This window comes from Bufo gargarizans, chromosome 2 (genome assembly GCF_014858855.1).
Source record: "Bufo gargarizans isolate SCDJY-AF-19 chromosome 2, ASM1485885v1, whole genome shotgun sequence".
Taxonomy (NCBI): domain Eukaryota; kingdom Metazoa; phylum Chordata; class Amphibia; order Anura; family Bufonidae; genus Bufo; species Bufo gargarizans.
The window spans coordinates 203,938,603-203,963,353 of NC_058081.1; the positions used below are offsets into that span (position 1 = coordinate 203,938,603).

Below are 24,751 nucleotides of genomic sequence, written 5' to 3' on the forward strand. Positions count from 1 at the left end.
CGTTTGGTTCTTCCATACATCTGCCACTCCGTTACTGTCGTGCTCATTGGTCTCCTTGTACCTCTCAAGGCACTGTCTAGACCAGGCCACCTTCGTTCAGCAGGTGCATGGTTACCATATCTGGCAGGGGTGGGCCAGCCCAACCCCCACCTTATCGGTCTAGTGCTACTTCTGGTAGCTCCAGTATATGGCTGATCTGTCTGATCCGGCGGGTGGTCCACATACAACCACGCTCCCTACTCCATGGCCAGGTGGTTGTTGGCCTTTGTGCTAGGGTTGCTCTTGCCATCTCTTTAAAGGGAACCTGTCACCTGGATTTTGTATATAGAGCTGAGGACATGGGTTGCTAGATGGCCGCTAGCACATCCGTAATACCCAGTCCCCATAGCTCTCTGTGCTTTTAGTGTGTAAAAAAAACGATACATATGCAAATTAACCTGCGATGAATCCTGTATGTGAGATGAGTCAGGGACAGGACTCATCTCAGGTTAATTTGCATATGTTTCAAATAGTTTTTTTTACACAATAAAAGCACACAGTGCTATGGGGACTGGGTATTGCAGATGTGCTAGTGGCCATCTAGCAACCCATGTCCTCAGCTCTATACACAAAATCCAGGTGACAGGTTCCCTTTAAGGTACTACGGTATGCTGTGCTCCGCGTTACCCCATGTTATAGAGGAGTACTCGTGTTGTTTCCTATTACAGAGCGGCCCATTCCTGGTGAAGTACAGGGATCTCCACTGGATCTTCTACCTTGTTGGGGCACGTAGCTGGTGAGCATCGGCCGCTGCAGCAGTTTTCGGTCATCGCTGGATGTCCTCCGCCACACGGAATCCTTCTGGGGTCCACGGCAGTTATCGTCGCTGGACGTCCTCCCTGACAGGTCAGGGACAGGACCACTGGGCGCCACACACCTGTCTGGTAGGTGAATTTTCAGCTGATTGCTCTGGCATCGGACAGGGTCCCGTAGTTCCTTCTGGGTCCAGGTGTTCTCGGTATTCCCTTGTATTTTCTGCTTGGTTGTACTACATGACACAGAGGGGCATTCCCCTTGGACCTTGCCGTCGTCTGCACCTGTCAGGTACTTTCTCCCCCCTGGGAGTTTTCAGTATGCCGGTCGCAGCTGGTTTCTACATTTCTATGTAGGCTCCCCCGACTTTTTCATGGCGACTTCTGCATTCCTTATGCATATGGATGTCTGTCGGTTTTGTGGTACATCCCGAGCTGCTGTACTTTGTCCTCTCTGGGACAATGTATACAGTTTGCTAGTCACTATTCTTGGTATGGCTAGTTGTCCATGGCCAATGTCCCTTCCCCTATGGTCGTTTCATTTCGCCTTTCCTGGATATTCTGGCTTGCGTTGTCTTCTGGTGGTTCAGCTCCTGGTTCCTTGTGAGCCCATACTGGGTACTCCTTTCTGGAGTCCCTGTCCCCATTCATTTGAGGTCCTCTTGGGATTCGTGTCTCTTTTCCCATCCTCCCACGTCAAGTACCTGGTATTGAGTGGTTTAGTGCTACGGTTTGCAATTCCACCGTATGGTCTCCTTCGGGAGGGACCTCCTCTTGTTGTGGAACCTTTCCTCCTTAGGCTGTTTGGAGTACTCTCCTACTCCCATGTCTCTCAGTCCAGTGTGTCCCTGCTGAGATTGCCTGGGCCTGTATCTGGTTCCTTTTTCCCATGATACTTCACATGCCCGGAGTTTCCTCTGGTCTTACGCTTCACAGTGATATCTTGTTTTCAGAGGGTTGTGCTTGGTCTCCTGTTTTTGGGACACAGGTGTTCTCTTTTCCTGGCCTTTTACCTACAACCCCCTCCTTCTCCAAGGGTTGGCGGTTTCCTCTAGCAGCCTTGGGTTTTCACCTTTAAATGGGGCGCTTAGCTTCATCGCCTGGCCTTGCGGTGAGGGGAGACCTGCTCCCTTCACATGTGAGCCTTGCTATGGCTTCCCTCACTCGTTTGGTTTCCAGTGCGTCCCCGTTTCCTTTCTCCCCTGGCCTGTCAGGGGTTGGCCACAGGTTTTTTGGGTCTGAGACAATGTAGAGCGTTGGGTAGTTCCAACACGCGGTGCTGTCCTAATTTTTTCTCCAGCCCTTGGCTGCGCTCGGTGTTCCCTTTTGCCACCTTCTTGCATTTGGGATTTTCTTTCAGGCATTTGTCCTGGGGTGCTGGCAGTCTTCACTGCTTCTTCTGGTTTCTTCCTTGTTATGGAACCTCTTGCCCATTCCGTGTTTTTTCCTGTTGGGTCACATGGTTCTCCTGCACCTGTATGCCCAACCGTTGGCGTGTCTCTTCTTTTCCCACCCTCAGGGACTGCTTTGGGGCGTTCCATGGTGCTGTGTCCCCCAATGCCATGCACGAGAAAATTAGATTTTTTGTACTCACCGTAAAATCCTTTTCTCGTAGTAAGCATTGGGGGACACAGATCCCACCCTATGTTTTTACTTCCGCTTCTCCGGGCTGGTCTCTTGATCTTTCCCGGTACGGGAGTTGTTTGTTCCTTGCTTTTCTTCTCTCTCCTACTGCTTTTGGTACAAACTGAATAGGCTGTGGAGAGGGTATAGCCCACCTGGGAGGAGCCAACACTTTTTGTGTCTAGTGCCTCCTAGTGGTAGTTGGACGTATACACATGGTGCTGTGTCCCCCAATGCCTACTACGAGAAAAGGATTTTACGGTGAGTACAAAAAATCAAATTTTTCATTAGACCATAGATCACAGCCCCAATCAGACCCCCAATGTTAATAAGACCCTAATCAGACTTCATATCGGACCCCCCAATGTTTATAAGAACCACAGTCACACCTCAGATCAGACCCCCCCATGTGAAAAAGACCCCATTTAGACCATACCTCAGACCTTCAATGTGAATGACCCCCAATCAGACCCCCAATGTGAATGACCACCATTCAGACAAAAAATAAAATAAAAATTGCCTCTCCTGCTCCAGATGCGCTACCTCCACTCCTAACATCAAGTGCTCTTCCTACTGGACTGTGCTGCGACCCGACATTGCACAGCACGAAGTCACGGAGCGCCGACATCCTCACACTGTTTGCAGGTCACAGCACAGCGTGAGAAGACTAGGAAGCGTTCTCAATATTGCTGTCTCAATATTGCTGCTACATCTTTTGATTAAGTTTTCTTTGATATATATATTTTTTTTTTTTTTTTTTTAGGTTAAGTGGGTATTCTAAAATAAGATCAATTCTACAGCAAGGGGCGCCGTAACAAGCATATCACAGTAATATTGAGACACAGAATCTATTTCAAAATTGAAACATTGAGTATAATGAGCAGCAGCTTTTGTATGCAGTCTCCATTACCACAGTCTGTGCTGTTCGTCCTCTATGTACTTCATGTCTCCTCATGAACTCCATTCCTACAGAGATTCAGCTGAAGATCATATTAAACTGTATTCAGGATCATAATCCTTGACAAGCAGAGTAGAGAGGCGGATGAGGCAGCTCTTTACCTCAGTGTTCTTAAATTACTTGTCTTCCTGTGTGATTAGGACAGGTTCTGTGTGCACTAATAGGACGGCAGCCATTTTATTTCTCCTAATGATTGCTCCCCAGACATAACAAGTCACTATAACTAATGAAAGGTATTTGGAAATATATTTATAATAAAATAATATTTAAGTATTTAATATAAAATAATTATTCCTGGAGAACCCTTATAAATTAGACCCTCCCCTATTAACTTTAGAATACCCCTTACAAGATATTTGAAATGGGTTTTCTAACCAGACCACCAATTTTTCTGTATCACGTTTATTCTGACGTAATTTCCTTGGAAACAAGTGGGACTATACCATGTAAAGTACGTTATAGTCTAATTGATATTGTGAACCCTCGGTTTAAGGGGTTCAGAAATCTCCATATTCAGATTATGGGGCATGTCGCTCCATAAATATCAGTGTGAACACATACTTTAAAGATTGCAAAATCTTACATTAAGCCATATGGCCACAGCCCTTTACTTCCTCTGTTGGTCCCAATTTGCAGACCACCACCAGTCCTCTCTTCTGACATGTCCCAATAAAATCTAAAGATCTTTAAAGGTGAACCAATGATGTAATTGTTTCCAATATATTGTTGCATGCAGACTTTCTTATAAAATGACCACAGTGACTTAATCTTTGTCTTGAATTGAGGTTTAGCAAATATGGTGGATGCAGATTGTTCTTCTCGGATGATCTGATTAATACCTTTTGGTCATAAATTAGGCTGTGATGTGAACATATTTTACTATATTGTTTCAGATCATACGAGGGAATTTTGTTTAAGAAAGGCGCATTTATGAAACCCTGGAAACCTCGCTGGTTTGTGTTGGACAAGACTAAGCATCAGGTAACAGGTTTTTATCTGTATCAAAGGACTTTATTTGGCTGGACTTTGCTTTACTTAAAATAATTATTCTCCTTATTAGTTAAGGTATTATGAGAGCCGTACTGACACTGAATGTAAAGGGGTGATTGACCTGGCAGAGGTAGAGTCCATATCTGCTGGTACACCAACAATGGGTGCTCCCAAGAATGTGGATGAAAGAGCATTTTTTGATGTAAGTGTTGACTTGTTTTCTCTCACATGACATAAGTAAATGTCCACTTTTAGTACAGGTTCATATATATTTTTTTATAATACAGTATATTGGATTCAACGTTCAGTTCTCCTGGTTCAGGGTGCTATATTCCCTCTTGCTTTCTTCACATAACTATAGTGTTAGAGTATACCCAACATTTAGAACAAGTTTATTAAAAACTATAAAAAATTCCACATCATTTTTGTAATACTTCATATATATATATATATATATATATATATTTTTTTTTTTTTTAACCAAGAGTTGTCTGTACACCTGACAACTCGTACACCTCTGATATGTTAGTGGTATACAGATTCCACTGTACTGCAGTTATAGAGGCTGCAGTGAATGCTGTACTGGCAGGAGCACACATCACTGCACCTGCTTGTACCAGCTCTGCTCTGCTAAAGGGGCTTTAGCAGAGTGGGCACAGGCAGGAGCAATCATGTACTATGCAGAGTTCCTGCCTGCACCCACTCGCCCCGCTAAAAGTTTTGCATAGCACGTTGTTGCAGGAAACCCTGTACCAAGTAAGCACTGGGCAGGAGGAAGTGGAATCCGTACACCACCAAGTGGGAGTGTACAAATTACATTCTAAGTTAGGCTACTTTCACACTTGCGTTCGGGGCTCTGCTTGTGAGTTCCGTTTGAAGGCTCTCACAAGCGGCCCCTAACGGATCCGTACTGCCCTAATGCATTCTGAGTGGATGCAGATCTGCTCGGAATGCATCAGTCTGGCACCGTTTGTCCTCCGCTCAGCAGACGGACACCCGAACGTTCGGGTGTCCGCCTGGCCGTGCGAAGGCAAACGGATCCGTCCAGACTTACAATGTAAGTCAATGGGGACGGATTCGTTTGAAGTTGACACAATATGGCTCAATTTTCAAACGGATCCGTCCCCCATTGACTTTCAATGTAAAGTCAAAACGGATCCGTTTGCATTATCATGAACCAATTTATTTTTTTGTTCATGGTAATGCAAACTGATCCGTTCTGAACAGATCTAAGCGTTTGCATTATAGGTGCGGATCCGTCTGTGCAGATACCAGACGGATCCGCACCTAAACGCAGGTATGAAAGTAGCCTAATCTAGTAGGAAAAAATGAATTTTGTAGTTTAGAAAAGTTTTTTTTATAAGTTTCTAAAAGATTTATGAAAGCAAAATTCTGGCTGCCTGCAGCAGTCCCTATGGGGAGCTTATCAAAGAAAAAAATTATTCTTGAGGTTAATGATAGACAGCTTTTAGCAGTGTGCCCCCTTTAGTAGGGCTGTGGGTAGTCAGAAACTTATCCTATAAATCGAAGACTGTGTTAAGGGAAGCAAAGATAAATTCTGAAATGACTGCACAGAGAATTTTGGACCTACTGTATGTTGATTAAGTAGTGTTCAGAGGTGAACATTCACTTTAAATTATCCAAATTCCAACTTACATAAGTCTTCATACTATTTGTAACTTTTCTCCTTTTCAGCTGAAGACAACGCGCCGAGTATATAACTTCTGTGCCCAAGACACTTCACAGGCTCAGCAGTGGATTGACCGAATCCAGAGCTGCCTGTCTGACGCATGAAACTTCAGGGATAGCGTTAAAAAAAACTGCACCACTGAACAAACTGTAACATGGGGGTACCACATGGCAGCCTACAGCTAAATCCTGTTAAACCCACAACAAGCTGTTTCTTTCCAGACTTTTCTGGAAGCTAAAGCACCTTAGCTTTTTGTTCTTCTTTGATTAGTAATGCTCGTTGATTATGCAGTTATGGTCTGTGAACCCTACTACATGCTGCCTACTGGGAACCAATGAAAATGAGAACAACTAGTTGTGGACCTTCAGAAGCTGCGCTGAACATATACAATTTTATGATCTGGCGTTTTTGAGCGAAGCTGTGGACTCGGCCTCATGAGTTGCAGGCAGGTTTTTACGTGGCTGGGTGGCTTCATGTCATTCATGAAGCTCTGCTAAACTGATCTCTGGGAAGGTTTTGCACCTGTTTGGTATTTTAAATGCTTACTTGTGAGTTGTCATTCAGTTGAATTGTCATATTTTAAATTATTTTATAAAGGTGAGGAGCTTGGCAATGGGACCTATGAGTCCTAGAAAGATGTGAATGCGGAAAGTAACCAGATCCAACAGTAAGAGTTGAAGCAGTGAGATTACATAATGAAAACTTCAACATGGTTCACATTAAACATGAATGTCCTGTTTTACAAACATCACAGCCATTTTATCATACGCTTCAGCTGTAAGTGGGCTCCACAATGGTGTATGTCCAGACTACGGGCTCTGGCTAAAGAATTTAGAAGAGCAGGTTAAAACCACTAAGGATTCTACTACTACTTCAGTGTCATAGGATTTTGCTTGTTTAACACTCCAATGTATATACTGTAGTGAGAAGGGAGAAGACCCTTGTAAAAAACAATGTTCCTGAGTAATATAAATTTACACAGTCCGAAACGTTTGACAATGAGCCACAAGGAATTCTGGACCACACAAGAAATAAGGAACCAATTGGCTTCAGCAGCTGGTTGGTCTGTGTGCACTTTGGAGGAGAGGAGCGCACCTTGTGCTCATAGTCTGTACCATTTGGAGTAACAGGAGAATTTGTTAAAATTTGCTAACGGTATTTTAACTGTGATTATTGTACGCCACTTAATTATTATTATTGTATATTATTGTATATAGAAGAATGTCCACAACAACAAGAGACTTCGGAGATATGTGATAACTTGAGGAAGTGGTGATTTATTTTTAACCCTTCCACTGCAGAACAGCATTTGTTAAGGTGGTGGCTGGAATGCATTTTCTTTATTGTGCAGCACGGTCACCTCTGCCTCACCCATTATAGTCAGAGCCGCACATTAGATGGGACTGAATTCATATTAAAAATCTTATTTACACATTGTTTATATACTTAGCACCAAATGCCCAGTTCCAATTATCATAAGCCAGAGCTTATGGGAGACTGAATGTCAGCAATGATGTATGGATATGTGGGACTCATTCCTCCATTTTACACACTGTCTTACGGAGTTGGTTGCTGTTTATCTGTGTACCGTTATGGCCACATTAAAGCACATGTCCATAGAAACTCTACAATAAGAATGTCCTGAACATGAAGCTGATGTTTGCCAATGCTGCTATTTGTACATCCCTATATAAATGTCTCCATTATTTTGTTAGCAATATTCATCCCATAGAAATCTGAGCCGGATTTTCACAAGAAAGGTATGGTCATGTTTTGGGACACATACCCTGCATGGCGGTATGCTTACTTTGAAACTGAATTTGGAGATGACAGAATCCCTTTAATATATTCCACTAATCCCCCTCTTCTGGTTGTATAGTTCAAAGGACAACCTATTGCTTGATACATGTTGTGCGGCTTTTAAAATAATTTTTATTAGACCTGATCACTGTAGATTGACTTTACATACTTTAACTATGGAGCCATAAAGCCAGTTCTGTCTGTGCTCCAGTTTATAGTGATTTCACCATGAATATGTTAGTGCACAAATGATTGCTATGGGATGGCTGTGACCGTCTCTCAGTTGATTTTCCATGTCTTTGAACAGTTTTTCACTCAAAGTACTATTCAGGTTTGGATTATGGTTCCCTAACCTGCTGTTTTTGGCTGGTCCTCCCCTGACAGATTATGCTGATTGAGAGAATAATCACTTTTGTTATCTGAGGAAATGTCGCAGCTAGGGGCATCTCTCTTGGCCAAACCGTATGTATGTGTCAATGGGGTGGGGTCCAGGAGGATAGGCGTCAGCTGGCAGCTTTTGAAGGTGTGTGGGCCCCTTTAGTACTGTACATCTGTGTCTTAAGCCAATTTTGACCAGTGAACTATTTTTCTAGATGACTTTTCTGCTCCAGCAATAATGGTCATCTCCGTGCAATGTAAATACCTATGCCTATTAAGTTTAGGGCTTGAATATCATTAAGCTGTCTAGAAGATGTATGAAAAATAGTGTGATAAATGCCAATTCCCTAAGTTTCTATACAATGCCCCTTAGCTGTCTTTATGTCTTAGTCCCTCTCACCTAAAAAGGTTCCATCACTGAATAGTATTACATGAGTAGTTTTGTTACAGATCAAGCAGCATGTGCCAGTATTATCTCTAAAATTACTTCCATGACACTTAAGAGAACTTCCTTAAGCCTGTTTTTGCAGTGAAAGGGTTAATGGTCATCACATTCCTTCATGTCTCTGAGTAAAAGAAGCTTAAACTGCTCAGTAACCGTGGCCATTTTAATTGATGAATGCTTTGTACATAATACAATTCTCAGGCTGAACTTCCCTGTTTTTGTAGAATACATCAGTTCTTGTACATTGTGTCAAACATACAGTTCTTGGGTTGTGCCTAGATATATGGAAACAGGAATATATCCAGACAAATAAATGAAACTAACAACTGTTTAAAATGATGTGACATTTGTTCCTGACTAACTGAGGATGCCTTGCTGCAGGAGACCAGCACACTTTTCACTCTTAGCATGCTGCTATGGCTCCAAAAGAGTGACTGGACACCCATGGAGAGAGGAACACCTGTCTTAGGCCTCATGCACATGGCCATTGCCCAACAGTGGACGTATTGCGGGCCGCAAACACCTGCATTACAGATGCGGACCCCTTCACTTGAATAGATCCGCAATCCGGAAGGTCGTTGCAGAACGGAGGCAAGGAACCCCATGGAAGCACTACGGAGTGCTTCCGTGGGGTTTCTGTCCATGCCTCCACACCGCAAAAAAGTAGTGCATGTGCTACTTTTTTTGTGGCACAGATTGCGGACCCCATTCAAGTAATTTGCGGTCTGCAACACGGGCCCGGCTGGCACACACCGCATTACACGTGGTCATGCAGCTTCGATAACTCTGATCCCCCCCAAGTTGGCCTGGTCAGAATTAGTCAAGACAGCTGGGACCACTGTCTCATAGTTCAGTTCTCCTGAACTAGGTATTTCATGGCCTTCTGAGCATAGGCTTACATCATAACTGTGATAGCCATGAGCACTCATATACATAGTCTTCTAACGTTCACAACAGAAATGCTGTTAAAATCCATCCATGTTTTAATTATTCAAATAAAACAATAGCTAATCTTGGGGAGGCCAGCTACAAAAAACTGCAGAGCCTCATGTAAGAGTCTCAACACAGCAATCCAAAGTGCAAAGCTCCTTAGGAAACGGTAATATGCAAATTAACTGTGGGGGTCGTTAGGACCTGTGTGTAATGTATCGCCATAAGAGGCTGTAGTTAGGTTTAAGTCAGAAGTGTATGTCACCTATTTGTTTTATGGCTTGGAGGGATTTTATTGCTGTCGCAGACAGTTTCTTCTTGCACCAATAATTCCTTGATAGCCATAGACACTCAGAAACCATGATAAAGGACAGCTAGAATCAAAGAAATAGAATGTTGATGATGTATAAAATGAAATAAATGATGAATAGTATTTGTGCTAATTAGGCGTTTCTCCTGGACTTGAAGAATTTAATGTACAGAAATTAGTTTTTCTCCTCACTCATGCGTGATAGACCTCCCATCCAGGACAGGAAACCTGATATAAACAAAAGTTCACACCTCAGTTCAGGTTTCCTGTCCTCTGCATAGGAGGTCCTGGGGAACCTACCTCTTGAAGAAGTTCACACCAAGGATGGCTGTGAAGGGTCAAGGCTATAGCCCATGGATGACCTTTCCTATGGAGGCGTAAATCTCTTTTTGGAGCCTCTTGTTGAGCCTGCTGTTCCTCCACCTCTCCTCCTAGATTCCCCCTATGTTAGGAGCCGACTATGTCGTGCCAGGTGGCTCCGGTTTGATCATAGCGCAGGGGATCATCAAAGATGGCCACGGCATCCTCGCGCAGGGAGTGGGCATGGGCAGTAGCAAATTCGGATTGGCGTCATGATGTTGACCACGCGGTCCCATGCCGGATCAAATTGGGGAAGCATGTGTGCTGGGCTATTCTTCGGCAGGGGAGAATGCCTGGCGTGGTGGATATTAATTGGCAGTGGAGGACAGCAGCCAGCCAAGTTTATTCCACACAGTGCTGTGCAGGATTCCTCCTACTGAGGTGTCTGAGACAGGAGATGCAGTACACGCCGACCCCATTGAACCCTCTCGACCATCAAGCCCAGTACTTTGGCTTGAGGAGTCGGGGGACAGTTACCAAGAATGTGAGTTAATTCCTTTATTTCTCTTGCATTTCTGAGGCTATTAATTATAGGTGCCTAGAATTCCAAAAAAAAAAAAAAAAACACAGTAAAGAGTGTTCTATCTGTAAAAGAATGCTGCCTGCTTCCCATCTGAAGCCTATATGTCCACCTTGTATAAAAAAAAAAAAAGTCTCACACTATGTAAAAAAATATATAATACAGGTCCTTCTAAAAAAATTAGCATATTGTGATAAAGTTCATTATTTTCTGTAATGTACTGATAAACATTAGACTTTCATATATTTTAGATTCATTACACACAACTGAAGTAGTTCAAGCCTTTTATTGTTTTAATATTGATGATTTTGGCATACAGCTCATGAAAACCCAAAATTTCAATCTAAAAAAATTTGCATATCATGAAAAGGTTCTCTAAACGAGCTATTAACCTAATCATCTGAATCAACTAATTAACTCTAAACACCTGCAAAAGATTCCTGAGGCTTTTAAAAACTCCCAGCCTGGTTCATTACTCAAAACCGCAATCATGGGTAAGACTGCCGACCTGACTGCTGGCCAGAAGGCCATCATTGACACCCTCAAGCAAGAGGGTAAGACACAGAAAGAAATTTCTGAATGAATAGGCTGTTCCCAGAGTGCTGTATCAAGGCATCTCAGTGGGAAGGAAAAAGTGTGGCAGAAAACGCTGCACAACGAGAAGAGGTGACCGGACCCTGAGAAAGATTGTGGAGAAGGACCGATTCCAGACCTTGGGGGACCTGCGGAAGCAGTGGACTGAGTCTGGAGTAGAAACATCTAGAGCCACCGTGTACAGGCGTGTGCAGGAAATGGGCTACAGGTGCCGCATTACCCAGGTCAAGCCACTTTTGAACCAGAAACAGCGGCAGAAGCGCCTGACCTGGGCTACAGAGAAGCAGCACTGGACTGTTGCTCAGTGGTCCAAAGTACTTTTTTCGGATGAAAGCAAATTTTGCATGTCATTCGGAAATCAAGGTACCAGAGTCTGGAGGAAGACTGGGGAGAGGGAAATGCCAAAATACCTGAAGTCCAGTGTCAAGTACCCACAGTCTGGGGTTCCATGTCAGCTGCTGGTGTTGGTCCACTGTGTTTTATCAAGGGCAGGGTCAATGCAGCTAGCTCTCAGGAGATTTTGGAGCACTTCATGCTTCCATCTGCTGAAAAGCTTTATGGAGATGAAGATTTCATTTTTCAGCATGACCTGGCACCTGCTCACAGTAAATGGTTTACTGACCATGGTATTACTGTGCTCAATTGGCCTGCCAACTCTCCTGACCTGAACCCCATAGAGAATCTGTGGGATATTGGGAAGAGAAAGTTGAGAGACGCAAGACCCAACACTCTGGATGAGCTTAAGGCCGCTATCGAAGCATCCTGGGCCTCCATAACACCTCAGCAGTGCCACAGGCTGATTGCCTCCATGCCACGCCGCATTGAAGTAGTAATTTCTGCAAAAGGATTCCTGACAAGTATTGAGTGCATAACTGAACATAATTATTTGAAGGTTGACTTTTTTTGTATTAAAAACACTTTTCTTTTATTGGTCGGATGAAATATGCTAATTTTTTTAGATTTATTAGGAATTTGGGGTTTTCATGAGCTGTATGCCAAAATCATCAATATTAAAACAATAAAAGGCTTGAACTACTTCAGTTGTGTGTAATGAATCTAAAATATATGAAAGTCTAATGTTTATCAGTACATTACAGAAAATAATGAACTTTATCACAATATGCTAATTTTTTTTAGAAGGACCTGTATATCAAAGCTCTGGTAAAATTGGAGGTTAGAGCTTCCCTTAAAACAGCTCTTTCCTCAATCTGCAGGTGGCTCTAGACAGAATGTGGATTCTGATTCAGATATTTCAGATGACGATAAATGGAAAATTGATGCCTCTAGTGACTTGGCGAGTAATTCTTCTAAAGATGAAACAGACAGAGCACTTTTTCCTACTGAAGATATACAGCCATTATTAACCGCCTCCGGACCGCTTAACGCAGGATCGCGTTCCGTAGGCGGCAGTGCTGCGCACAGTCACGCATATAGTTTAGCGATCGTTTAGCGCCCAGCCCACCGCACCGCAGTCACTTATTCGCTGATTAGCGTATCGCTAATCAGCTTTTGTACTTTAATAGTATCTGGAAGTGATCAAAACTGATCACAGTCAGATCTATAATAGTATTAGTGTCACCTTAGTTCGCCATCCACCCAAAACGCAGTGTTTGCCCGATCAGGCCTCATCGGTCGCCCACAGGTGCGTTCACCGCCGCCCGCCCCGCCGCAGTGACACCCAAAAATTTTTTTTTGATCACTGCACATTCACTTTACAAGCGCTGCGGCGATAAAAAAAATAAGTTTTGATATTTTTTGGTCAACCGCAGCGGCCTCCGGTACTTCGCTAGCCTCCCATTTGTAAGACAGGCTTGCTTTTTTTCTTGGGTAGTCTCAGGGAATACCCCTAAATATAGTTGCCCAAATGTCAAACAGGGGGTATTCTTCTGAAGAGGCCTACAGGATTCTGACCCAGTTGGATGAGGAATGGGAACCCTCATCTGACGAATCTAGCGGGTCAGAATATGAACCTGTAGAAAGCAGTGGCAGTCTGACTCGGTTCGGACGAGGAGGTTGAAGTCCCTGATACCACCAGGTGTACCCGGCCCCGTGTTGCTAGACCACAGGTTGCGCAGGATCCGCTTCAAGGGCAGCAGAGTGGGGCTGGCGCTGTCGGATTACGTGGTGAGGCATACACCAGCAGCGCAGCCCTCCCTGGACCTAGTACCGCACTGCCGTACAACATGGTGAAGTGGCGAGCCCCAGAAGGGCAGTTGAAGCTCGTACGGTGGCACGTGCATTAGTTACCGCGTTGCAGCCACCGCACAGACAGGCCTGTAGACCCCCTAGAATCCCTGAGGTGCTGGCAAATCCTGATTGGCAGCCCCCAACTTCAGCCGCACCATTAGTTCCCCCTTTCACCGCCCAGTCTGGAGTTCGGGTTGAGACAGCTCAGATCGGTTCGGCCCTGGGATTTTTTGAGCTGTTCTTGACTGCGGAGCTCTTGGACTTAGTTGTGGCAGAAACAAACCGGTATGCCACTCAATATATATCCGCCAACCTGGGAAGCTTTTATGCCCAGCCTTTCCGGTGGAAACCAGTCCCAAGTTTCCGAATAAAAAATTATACTGGGCCTTCTCCTCAACATGGGTCTAACCAAAAAGCATGAATTGCGGTCATATTGGTCCACAAACCCAATTCATCACATGCCCATGTTCTCTGCTGCCATGTCCAGGGCACGATTTGAGTCCATCCTGCGTTTCCTGCACTTTAGCGATAACACCACCTCCCGTCCCAGAGGCCACCCAGCTTTTGACCGGCTCCACAAAATTCGGCCCCTCATAGATCACTTCAACCAGAAATTTGCAGATTTGTATACCCCTGAGCAAAACATCTGCGTAGACGAGTCCCTAATACATTTTACCGGGCGCCTTGGCTTCAAACAATACATCCCAAGCAAGCGCGCCCGGTATGGGGTCAAATTGTATAAGTTCTGTGAAAGGGCCACAGGCTATACCCACAAATTTCAGATCTATGAGGGAAAAGATCAGACCCTGGAGCCGGTCGGTTGCCCTGACTACCTGGGGAGCAGTGGGAAGACAGTCTGGGACTTGGTGTCACCCTTATTTGGCCAGGGGTACCATCTTTATGTGGACAATTTCTACACAAGTGTGGCCCTCTTCAGGCATTTGTTTCTAGAACAGATTGGCTGCTGTGGCACCGCGCGAACTAGTCGCGCAGGCTTCCCCCAACGGCTCGTTACCACCCGTCTTGCAAGGGGGGGAGAGGGCTGCATTGTGTAACTAAGAACTGCTCGCGGTGAAATGGAGAGACAAGCGTGACGTTTACATGCTCTCCTCCATTCACGCAGACACGACAACCCAAATTGAGCGAGCAACCAGAGTCATTGAAAAGCCCCTCAGTAGGGATGAGCGAACTCGAACTGTATAGTTCGGGTTCGTACCGAATTTTGGGGTGTCCGTGACATGGACCCGAACCCGGACATTTTCGTAAAAGTCCGGGTTCGGGTTCGGTGTTCGTCGCTTTCTTCGCGCTTTTGTGACGCTTTCTTGGCGCTTTTTGAAAGGCTGCAAAGCAGCCAATCAACAAGCGTCATACTACTTGCCCCAAGAGGCCATCACAGCCATGCCTACTATTGGCATGGCTGTGATTGGCCAGAGCACCATGTGACCCAGCCTCTATTTAAGCTGGAGTCACATAGCGCCGCCCGTCACTCTGCTCTGATTAGCGTAGGGAGAGGTTGCGGCTGCGACAGTAGGGCGAGATTAGGCAGATTAACTCCTCCAAAGGACTTGATTAACTGATCGATCTGCAGCTGTGGATCATTGAGCTGCTGATCCTCAATTGCTCACTGTTTTTAGGCTGCCCAGACCGTTTGTCAGTCACATTTTTCTGGGGTGATCGGCGGCCATTTTGTGTCTTGTGGTGCGCCAGCACAAGCTGCGACCAAGTGCATTTAACCCTCAATGGTGTGGTTGTTTTTTGGCTAAAGCCTACATCAGGGTGAAGCTGTCACACCAAGTGCATTTAACCAGCAATAGTCTGTTCATTTTTGGCCATATACAAAATCAGGGGCAAGCTGCGCCTGTCACCAAGTGCATTTAACCCTCAATGGTGTGGTTGTTTTTTGGCTAAAGCCTACATCAGGGTGAAGCTGTCACACCAAGTGCATTTAACCAGCAATAGTCTGTTCATTTTTTGGCCATATACTAAATCAGGGGCAAGCTGCGCCTGTCACCAAGTGCATTTAACCCTCAATGGTGTGGTTGTTTTTTGGCTAAAGCCTACATCAGGGTGAAGCTGTCACACCAAGTGCATTTAACCAGCAATAGTCTGTTTATTTTTTGGCCATATCCCAGTCTAATTCTGTCACTAAATCCATACCGGTCACCCAGCGCCTAAATACTAGGCCTCAAATTTATATCCCGCTAAATCTGTCCTTAGTGCTGTAGCTGGGCGAGTTATTTAGTGTCCGTTCAAGCACATTTCTTGTTCTGGGTTGAAATACAATTCCCAATTTAGCAATTTCATAATTTAGTGGTTTCTGCTATATCAGAGCTATTTGAAATCTATCCCTAAAAGGGTATATAATATTCAAGGTGCACATTGGGTCATTCAGAATAACTTCACACACACCCGCTACTGTGTATTTCCAAGTCTAATTCTGGCACTAAACCCATACCTGTCACCCAGCGCCTAAATACTAGGCCTCAAATTTATATCCCGCTAAATCTGTCCTTAGTGCTGTAGCTGGGCGAGTTATTTAGTGTCCGTTCAAGCACATTTCTTGTTCTGGGTTGAAATACAATTCCCAATTTAGCAATTTCATAATTTAGTGGTTTCTGCTATATCAGAGCTATTTGAAATCTATCCCTAAAAGGGTATATAATATTCAAGGTGCACATTGGGTCATTCAGAATAACTTCACACACACCCGCTACTGTGTATTTCCAAGTCTAATTCTGTCACTAAACCCATACCTGTCACCCAGCGCCTAAATACTAGGCCTCAAATTTATATCCCGCTAAATCTGTCCTTAGTGCTGTAGCTGGGCGAGTTATTTAGTGTCCGTTCAAGCACATTTCTTGTTCTGGGTTGAAATACAATTCCCAATTTAGCAATTTCATAATTTAGTGGTTTCTGCTATATCAGAGCTATTTGAAATCTATCCCTAAAAGGGTATATAATATTCAAGGTGCACATTGGGTCATTCAGAATAACTTCACACACACCCGCTACTGTGTATTTCCAAGTCTAATTCTGTCACTAAACCCATACCTGTCACCCAGCGCCTAAATACTAGGCCTCAAATTTATATCCCGCTAAATCTGTCCCTAGTGCTGTAGCTGGGCGAGTTATTTAGTGTCCGTTCAAGCACATTTCTTGTTCTGGGTTGAAATACAATTCCCAATTTAGCAATTTCATAATTTAGTGGTTTCTGCTATATCAGAGCTATTTGAAATCTATCCCTAAAAGGGTATATAATATTCAAGGTGCACATTGGGTCATTCAGAATAACTTCACACACACCCGCTACTGTGTATTTCCAAGTCTAATTCTGGCACTAAACCCATACCTGTCACCCAGCGCCTAAATACTAGGCCTCAAATTTATATCCCGCTAAATCTCTCGTTACCGCTGTCCTGTTGTGGCTGGGAAAGTTATTTAGTGTCCGTCAAAGCACATTTTTTGTTCTGGGTTGAAATACAATTCCCAATTTAGCAATTTCATAATTTAGTCGTTTCTGCTATATCAGAGCTATTTGAAATCTATCCCTAAAAGGGTAGATCATATTGAAGGTGCACATAGGGTCATTCAGAATAACTTCACACACACGCTTCTGTGCATTTCCAAGTCTAATTCTGTCACTAAATCCATACCGGTCACCCAGCGCCTAAATACTAGGCCTCAAATTTATATCCCGCTGAATTTGAATACAATACATTGGGCCAAATAATATATTTGTTGTTGTGGTGAACCATAACAATGAGAAAAACATCTAGTAAGGGACGCGGACGTGGACATGGTCGTGGTGGTGTTAGTGGACCCTCTGGTGCTGGGAGAGGACGTGGCCGTTCTGCCACATCCACACGTCCTAGTGTACCAACTACCTCAGGTCCCAGTAGCCGCCAGAATTTACAGCGATATATGGTGGGGCCCAATGCCGTTCTAAGGATGGTAAGGCCTGAGCAGGTACAGGCATTAGTCAATTGGGTGGCCGACAGTGGATCCAGCACGTTCACATTATCTCCCACCCAGTCTTCTGCAGAAAGCGCACAGATGGCGCCTGAAAACCAACCCCATCAGTCTGTCACATCACCCCCATGCATACCAGGGAAACTGTCTCAGCCTCAAGTTATGCAGCAGTCTCTTATGCTGTTTGAAGACTCCGCTGGCAGGGTTTCCCAAGGGCATCCACCTAGCCCTTCCCCAGCGGTGAAAGACATAGAATGCACTGACGCACAACCACTTATGTTTCCTGATGATGAGGACATGGGAATACCACCTCAGCATGTCTCTGATGATGACGAAACACAGGTGCCAACTGCTGCGTCTTTCTGCAGTGTGCAGACTGAACAGGAGGTCAGGGATCAAGACTGGGTGGAAGACGATGCAGGGGACGATGAGGTCCTAGACCCCACATGGAATGAAGGTCGTGCCACTGACTTTCACAGTTCGGAGGAAGAGGCAGTGGTGAGACCGAGCCAACAGCGTAGCAAAAGAGGGAGCAGTGGGCAAAAGCAGAACACCCGCCGCCAAGAGACTCCGCCTGCTACTGACCGCCGCCATCTGGGACCGAGCACCCCAAAGGCAGCTTCAAGGAGTTCCCTGGCATGGCACTTCTTCAAACAATGTGCTGACGACAAGACCCGAGTGGTTTGCACGCTGTGCCATCAGAGCCTGAAGCGAGGCATTAACGTTCTGAACCTGAGCACAACCTGCATGACCAGGCACCTGCATGCAAAGCATGAACTGCAGTGGAGTAAACACCTTAAAACCAAGGAAGTCACTCAGGCTCCCCCTGCTACCTCTTCTGCTGCTGCCGCCTCGGCCTATTCTGCTGCTGCCGCCTCGGCCTCTTCCTCCGCCTCTGGAGGAACGTTGGCACCTGCCGCCCAGCAAACAGGGGATGTACCACCAACACCACCACCACCACCTCCGTCACCAAGCGTCTCAACCATGTCACACGCCAGCGTTCAGCTCTCCATCTCACAAACATTTGATAGAAAGCGTAAATTCCCACCTAGCCACCCTCGATCCCTGGCCCTGAATGCCAGCATTTCTAAACTACTGGCCTATGAAATGCTGTCATTTAGGCTGGTGGACACAGACAGCTTCAAACAGCTCATGTCGCTTGCTGTCCCACAGTATGTTGTTCCCAGCCGGCACTACTTCTCCAAGAGAGCCGTGCCTTCCCTGCACAACCAAGTATCCGATAAAATCAAGTGTGCACTGCGCAACGCCATCTGTGGCAAGGTCCACCTAACCACAGATACGTGGACCAGTAAGCACGGCCAGGGACGCTATATCTCCCTAACTGCACACTGGGTAAATGTAGTGGCAGCTGGGCCCCAGGCGGAGAGCTGTTTGGCGCACGTCCTTCCGCCGCCAAGGATCGCAGGGCAACATTCTTTGCCTCCTGTTGCCACCTCCTCCTTCTCGGCTTCCTCCTCCTCTTCTTCCACCTGCTCATCCAGTCAGCCACACACCTTCACCACCAACTTCAGCACAGCCCGGGGTAAACGTCAGCAGGCCATTCTGAAACTCATATGTTTGGGGGACAGGCCCCACACCGCACAGGAGTTGTGGCGGGGTATAGAACAACAGACCGACGAGTGGTTGCTGCCGGTGAGCCTCAAGCCCGGCCTGGTGGTGTGTGATAATGGGCGAAATCTCGTTGCAGCTCTGGGACTAGCCAATTTGACGCACATCCCTTGCTTGGCGCATGTGCTGAATTTGGTGGTGCAGAAGTTCATTCACAACTACCCCGACATGTCAGAGCTGCTGCATAAAGTGCGGGCCGTCTGTTCGCGCTTCCGGCGTTCACATCCTGCTGCTGCTCGCCTGTCTGCGCTACAGCGTAACTTCGGCCTTCCCGCTCACCGCCTCATATGCGACGTGCCCACCAGGTGGAACTCCACCTTGCACATGCTGGACAGACTGTGCGAGCAGCAGCAGGCCATAGTGGAGTTTCAGCTGCAGCACGCACGGGTCAGTCGCACTACAGAACAGCACCACTTCACCACCAATGACTGGGCCTCCATGCGAGACCTGTGTGCCCTGTTGCGCTGTTTCGAGTACTCCACCAACATGGCCAGTGGCGATGACACCGTTATCAGCGTTACAATACCACTTCTATGTCTCCTTGAGAAAACACTTAGGGCGATGATGGAAGAGGAGGTGGCCCAGGAGGAGGAGGAGGAGGAGGAAGAGGAAGAGGGGTCATTTTTAGCACTTTCAGGCCAGTCTCTTCGAAGTGACTCAGAGGGAGGTTTTTGGCAACAGCAGAGGCCAGGTACAAATGTGGCCAGCCAGGGCCCACTACTGGAGGAGGAGGTGGAGGAGGATGAGGATGAAGCATGGTCACAGCGGGGTGGCACCCAACGCAGCTCGGGTCCATCACTGGTGCGTGGCTGGGGGGAAAGGCAGGACGATGACGATACGCCTCCCACAGAGGACAGCTTGTCCTTACCCCTGGGCAGCCTGGCACACATGAGCGACTACATGCTGCAGTGCCTGCGCAACGACAGCAGAGTTGCCCACATTTTAACCTGTGCGGACTACTGGGTTGCCACCCTGCTGGATCCACGCTACAAAGACAATGTGCCCACCTTACTTCCTGCACTGGAGCGTGATAGGAAGATGCGCGAGTACAAGCGCACGTTGGTAGACGCGCTACTGAGAGCATTCCCAAATGTCACAGGGGAACAAGTGGAAGCCCAAGGCCAAGGCAGAGGAGGAGCAAGAGGTCGCCAAGGCAGCTGTGTCACGGCCAGCTCGTCTGAGGGCAGGGTTAGCATGGCAGAGATGTGGAAAACTTTTGTCAACACGCCACAGCTAACTGCACCACCACCTGATACGCAACGTGTTAGCAGGAGGCAACATTTCACTAACATGGTGGAACAGTACGTGTGCACACCCCTCCACGTACTGACTGATGGTTCGGCCCCATTCAACTTCTGGGTCTCTAAATTGTCCACGTGGCCAGAGCTAGCCTTTTATGCCTTGGAGGTGCTGGCCTGCCCGGCAGCCAGCGTTTTGTCTGAACGTGTATTCAGCACGGCAGGGGGCGTCATTACAGACAAACGCAGCCGCCTGTCTACAGCCAATGTGGACAAGCTGACGTTCATAAAAATGAACCAGGCATGGATCCCACAGGACCTGTCCGTCCCTTGTCCAGATTAGACATTAACTACCTCCCCATAACCATATATTATTGGACTCCAGGGCACTTCCTCATTCAATCCTATTTTTATTTTCATTTTACCATTATATTGCGAGGCTACCCAAAGTTGAATGAACCTCTCCTCTGCCTGTGTGCTAGGCCTAAATATATGCCAATGGACTGTTGCAGTGGTGGCTGACGTGAAGCCTGATTCTCTGCTATGACATGCAGACTGATTCTCTGCTGACATGAAGACAGATTCTCTGTTACGGGACCTCCCTCCTCTGCCTGGGTGCTGGGCCTAAATATATGCCAATGGACTGTTGCAGTGGTGGCTGACATGAAGCCTGATTCTCTGCTATGACATGCAGACTAATTCTCTGCTGACATGAAGCCAGATTGTCTGTTACGGGACCTCTCTCCTCTGCCTGGGTGCTGGGCCTAAATATATGCCAATGGACTGTTGCAGTGGTGGCTGACGTGAAGCCTCATTCTCTGCTATGACATGCAGACTGATTCTCTGCTGACATGAAGCCAGATTGTCTGTTACGGGACCTCTCTGCTCTGCCTGTGTGCTAGGCCTAAATATATGCCAATGGACTGTTGCAGTGGTGGCTGACGTGAAGCCTGATTCTCTGCTATGACATGCAGACTGATTCTCTGCTGACATGAAGCCAGATTGTCTGTTACGGGACCTCTCTGCTCTGCCTGTGTGCTAGGCCTAAATATATGCCAATGGACTGTTGCAGTGGTGGGTGACGTGAAGCCTCATTCTCTGCTATGACATGCAGACTGATTCTCTGCTGACATGAAGACAGATTCTCTGTTACGGGACCTCCCTCCTCTGCCTGGGTGCTGGGCCTAAATATATGCCAATGGACTGTTGCAGTGGTGGCTGACATGAAGCCTGATTCTCTGCTATGACATGCAGACTAATTCTCTGCTGACATGAAGCCAGATTGTCTGTTACGGGACCTCTCTCCTCTGCCTGGGTGCTGGGCCTAAATTTATGACAATGGACTGTTGCAGTGGTGGCTGACGTGAAGCCTGATTCTCTGCTATGACATGCAGACTGATTCTCTGCTGACATGAAGCCAGATTGTCTGTTACGGGACCTCTCTGCTCTGCCTGTGTGCTAGGCCTAAATATATGCCAATGGACTGTTGCAGTGGTGGCTGACGTGAAGCCTCATTCTCTGCTATGACATGCAGACTGATTCTCTGCTGACATGAAGCCAGATTGTCTGTTACGGGACCTCTCTGCTCTGCCTGTGTGCTAGGCCTAAATATATGCCAATGGACTGTTGCAGTGGTGGGTGACGTGAAGCCTCATTCTCTGCTATGACATGCAGACTGATTCTCTGCTGACATGAAGCCAGATTCTCTGTTACGGGACCTCTCTCCTCTGCCTGTGTGTGTGCTGGGCCTAAATATATGCCAATGGACTGTTGCAGTGGTGGCTGACGTGAAGCCTGATTCTCTGCTATGACATGCAGACTGATTCTCTGCTGACATGAAGCCAGATTGTCTGTTACGGGACCTCTCTCCTCTGCCTGTGTGTGTGCTGGGCCTAAATATATGCCAATGGACTGTTGCAGTGGTGGCTGACGTGAAGCCTCATTCTCTGCTATGACATGCAGACTAATTCTCTGCTGACATGAAGACAGATTCTCTGTTACGGGACCTCTCTCCTCTGCCTGGGTGCCGGGGCCTAAATATCTGAGAATGGACTGTTCCAGTGGTGGGTGACGGGAAGCCAGATTCTCTGCTATGGAACCTCTCTCCAATTGATTTTGGTTAATTTTTATTTATTTAATTTTTATTTTAATTCATTTCCCTATCCACATTTGTTTGCAGGGGATTTACCTACATGTTGCTGCCTTTTGCAGCCCTCTAGCTCTTTCCTGGGCTGTTTTACAGCCTTTTTAGTGCCGAAAAGTTCGGGTCCCCATTGACTTCAATGGGGTTCGGGTTCGGGACGAAGTTCGGATCGGGTTCGGATCCCGAACCCGAACATTTCCGGGATGTTCGGCCGAACTTCTCGAACCCGAACATCCAGGTGTTCGCTCAACTCTACCCCTCAGTCCACGACTATAATTTGCTCATGGGAGGGGTGGACTTCAATGACCAGATGTTGTCTCCGTATTTAGTTTCCCGATGCACAAGACGCTGGTATAAGAAGGTGTCTGTATATTTAATTCAATTGGCTCTGTATAATAGTTTTGTTCTCTACAGTAAGGCTGGGAGAACACGATCCTTCCTCAAATTTCAGGAAGAGATCATGGAGAACCTCCTGTATCCAGGAGGTTCTGTGGCCCCATCCACCAGTGTAGTTAGCCGTCTACACGAGCGACATTTCCCCAGTGTCGTTCCTGGTACCTCAACCCAACCGTCACCCCGAAAAAGATGTCGTGTCTGTAGCAGGAGTGGAATAAGGCGTGACACCCGCTATTTCTGTCCTGACCACCCTGCCCTATGCTTTGGAGAGTGTTTCTGGAAGTACCACACACAGGTACACTTAGCATAGGGATTGCATCTCGGAGGACAGGCACACAGGGCTATTAGGGCCCATTCACACACAGCTGCTGCAAACCTCTCCTTTCACCTGGGACAAAGTGCATAACGCACTTCGCCACATCTTTGGGCGATTTGCGCTTTGCACATTGTCCCATGGGGAAGGAGAGGTTTGTCCTATAAAGGTAAAAAAAAAAACACCAGTAAGCAAAAAAGTTAACGTTCAGTTTCAAAAGTTAAATAAAGTTTATATGTTCTGTTCTAAAGTTATTTTAACGTTAATAAAATTTATTGCGTTGCGGCCTGTTTGTTTTTTTTTGTTTTTTATTTACCTTCCAGGTGGACCAACCGATCGACTAGCTGCAGCACTGATGTGCATTCTGACAGAAGCATTGCGCTGCTGTCAGATTACACACAAGTCGGTGTATGCGGTGCTGCAAGACGAGATTTGTCCTCTGCAGTAAAAGATACGTTTGCCGAGGCATATGAGCTGAGGAGGAGGTGGTGTTCGTATGCTTTGGCACACTTTGTATATAAAAAATAAATAAATCCTGGCAATGATTTATTCATCCGTATCGATTGATGTGAATGGAGAAATCGTGTTTGCCAGGGCATACGAGCTAAGTGGGTATGGATGTTGGGCGGAAAATGCACCGTTTGGCAGCCGCATCCGTGATCAGTGTTTCCTGGCCGTGAAAAAAATAGGACCTGTCCTATTTTTTTCACGGCCAACGGTTCACGGACCCATTCAAGTCAATGGGTCCGTGAAAAATCACAGATGCACACAAGATTGTCATCCGTGTCCGGTGTCCGCTTTTTCCTATCATTTCAATGGCAAACTTGACTTAGATATTTTTTTTTTCATTTTTCATGTCCGTGGATCCCCTGTTTTTTTACAGATTTTGATTTCAAACTACTTCTCACGCATCTGGGCCCCTAAAATGCCAGGGCAGTATAACTACCCCACAAGTGACCCCATTTTGGAAAGAAGATACCCGAAGGTATTCCGTGAGGGGCATGGCAAGTTCCTAGAATTTTTGATTTTTTGTCACAAGTTAGCAGAAAATTATGATTTTTTTTTTTTTCTTACAAACTCTCATATTCCACTAACTTGTAACAAAAAAATAAAAACTTCCATGAACTCACTATTCCCATCATGAAATACCTTGGGGTGTCTTCTTTCCAAAATGGGGTCACTTGTGGGGTAGTTATACTGCCCTGGCATTTGACCAAGATATTTCTCTCACCCAGCATGGGTATATGTAAAAATACAGCCCAAAACACATTCCCCAACTTCTCCTGAGTACGGCAATACCACATGTGTGACACTTTTTTGCAGCCTAGGTGGGCAAAGGGGGCCCACATTCCAAAGAGCACCTTTTGGATTTCACAGGCCATTTTTTTACAGATTTTGATTTCAAACTACTTCTCACGCATTTGGGCCCCTAAATTGCCAGGGCAGTATAACTACCCCACAAGTGACCTCATTTTGGAAAGACAACA

At 46.1% G+C, this 24,751-nt stretch overlaps 1 protein-coding gene across 6 annotated transcripts in view; it reads left to right on the top strand.

Moving 5' to 3' along the window:
- SBF1 (SET binding factor 1) overlaps positions 1-9,011 on the top strand; it is a 119,752-nt gene extending 110,741 nt beyond the window's left edge. For all 6 annotated transcript variants that reach the window (XM_044279916.1, XM_044279918.1, XM_044279920.1 and 3 more), the window contains 3 exons: positions 4,266-4,353; positions 4,433-4,564; positions 6,058-9,011. In XM_044279916.1, the coding sequence (XP_044135851.1) occupies positions 4,266-4,353; positions 4,433-4,564; positions 6,058-6,156 (319 nt within the window). In that variant the 3' untranslated portion in view covers positions 6,157-9,011. The remainder of the gene's footprint in view (positions 1-4,265; positions 4,354-4,432; positions 4,565-6,057) is intronic.
- Positions 9,012-24,751: the final 15,740 nt, after the last annotated feature.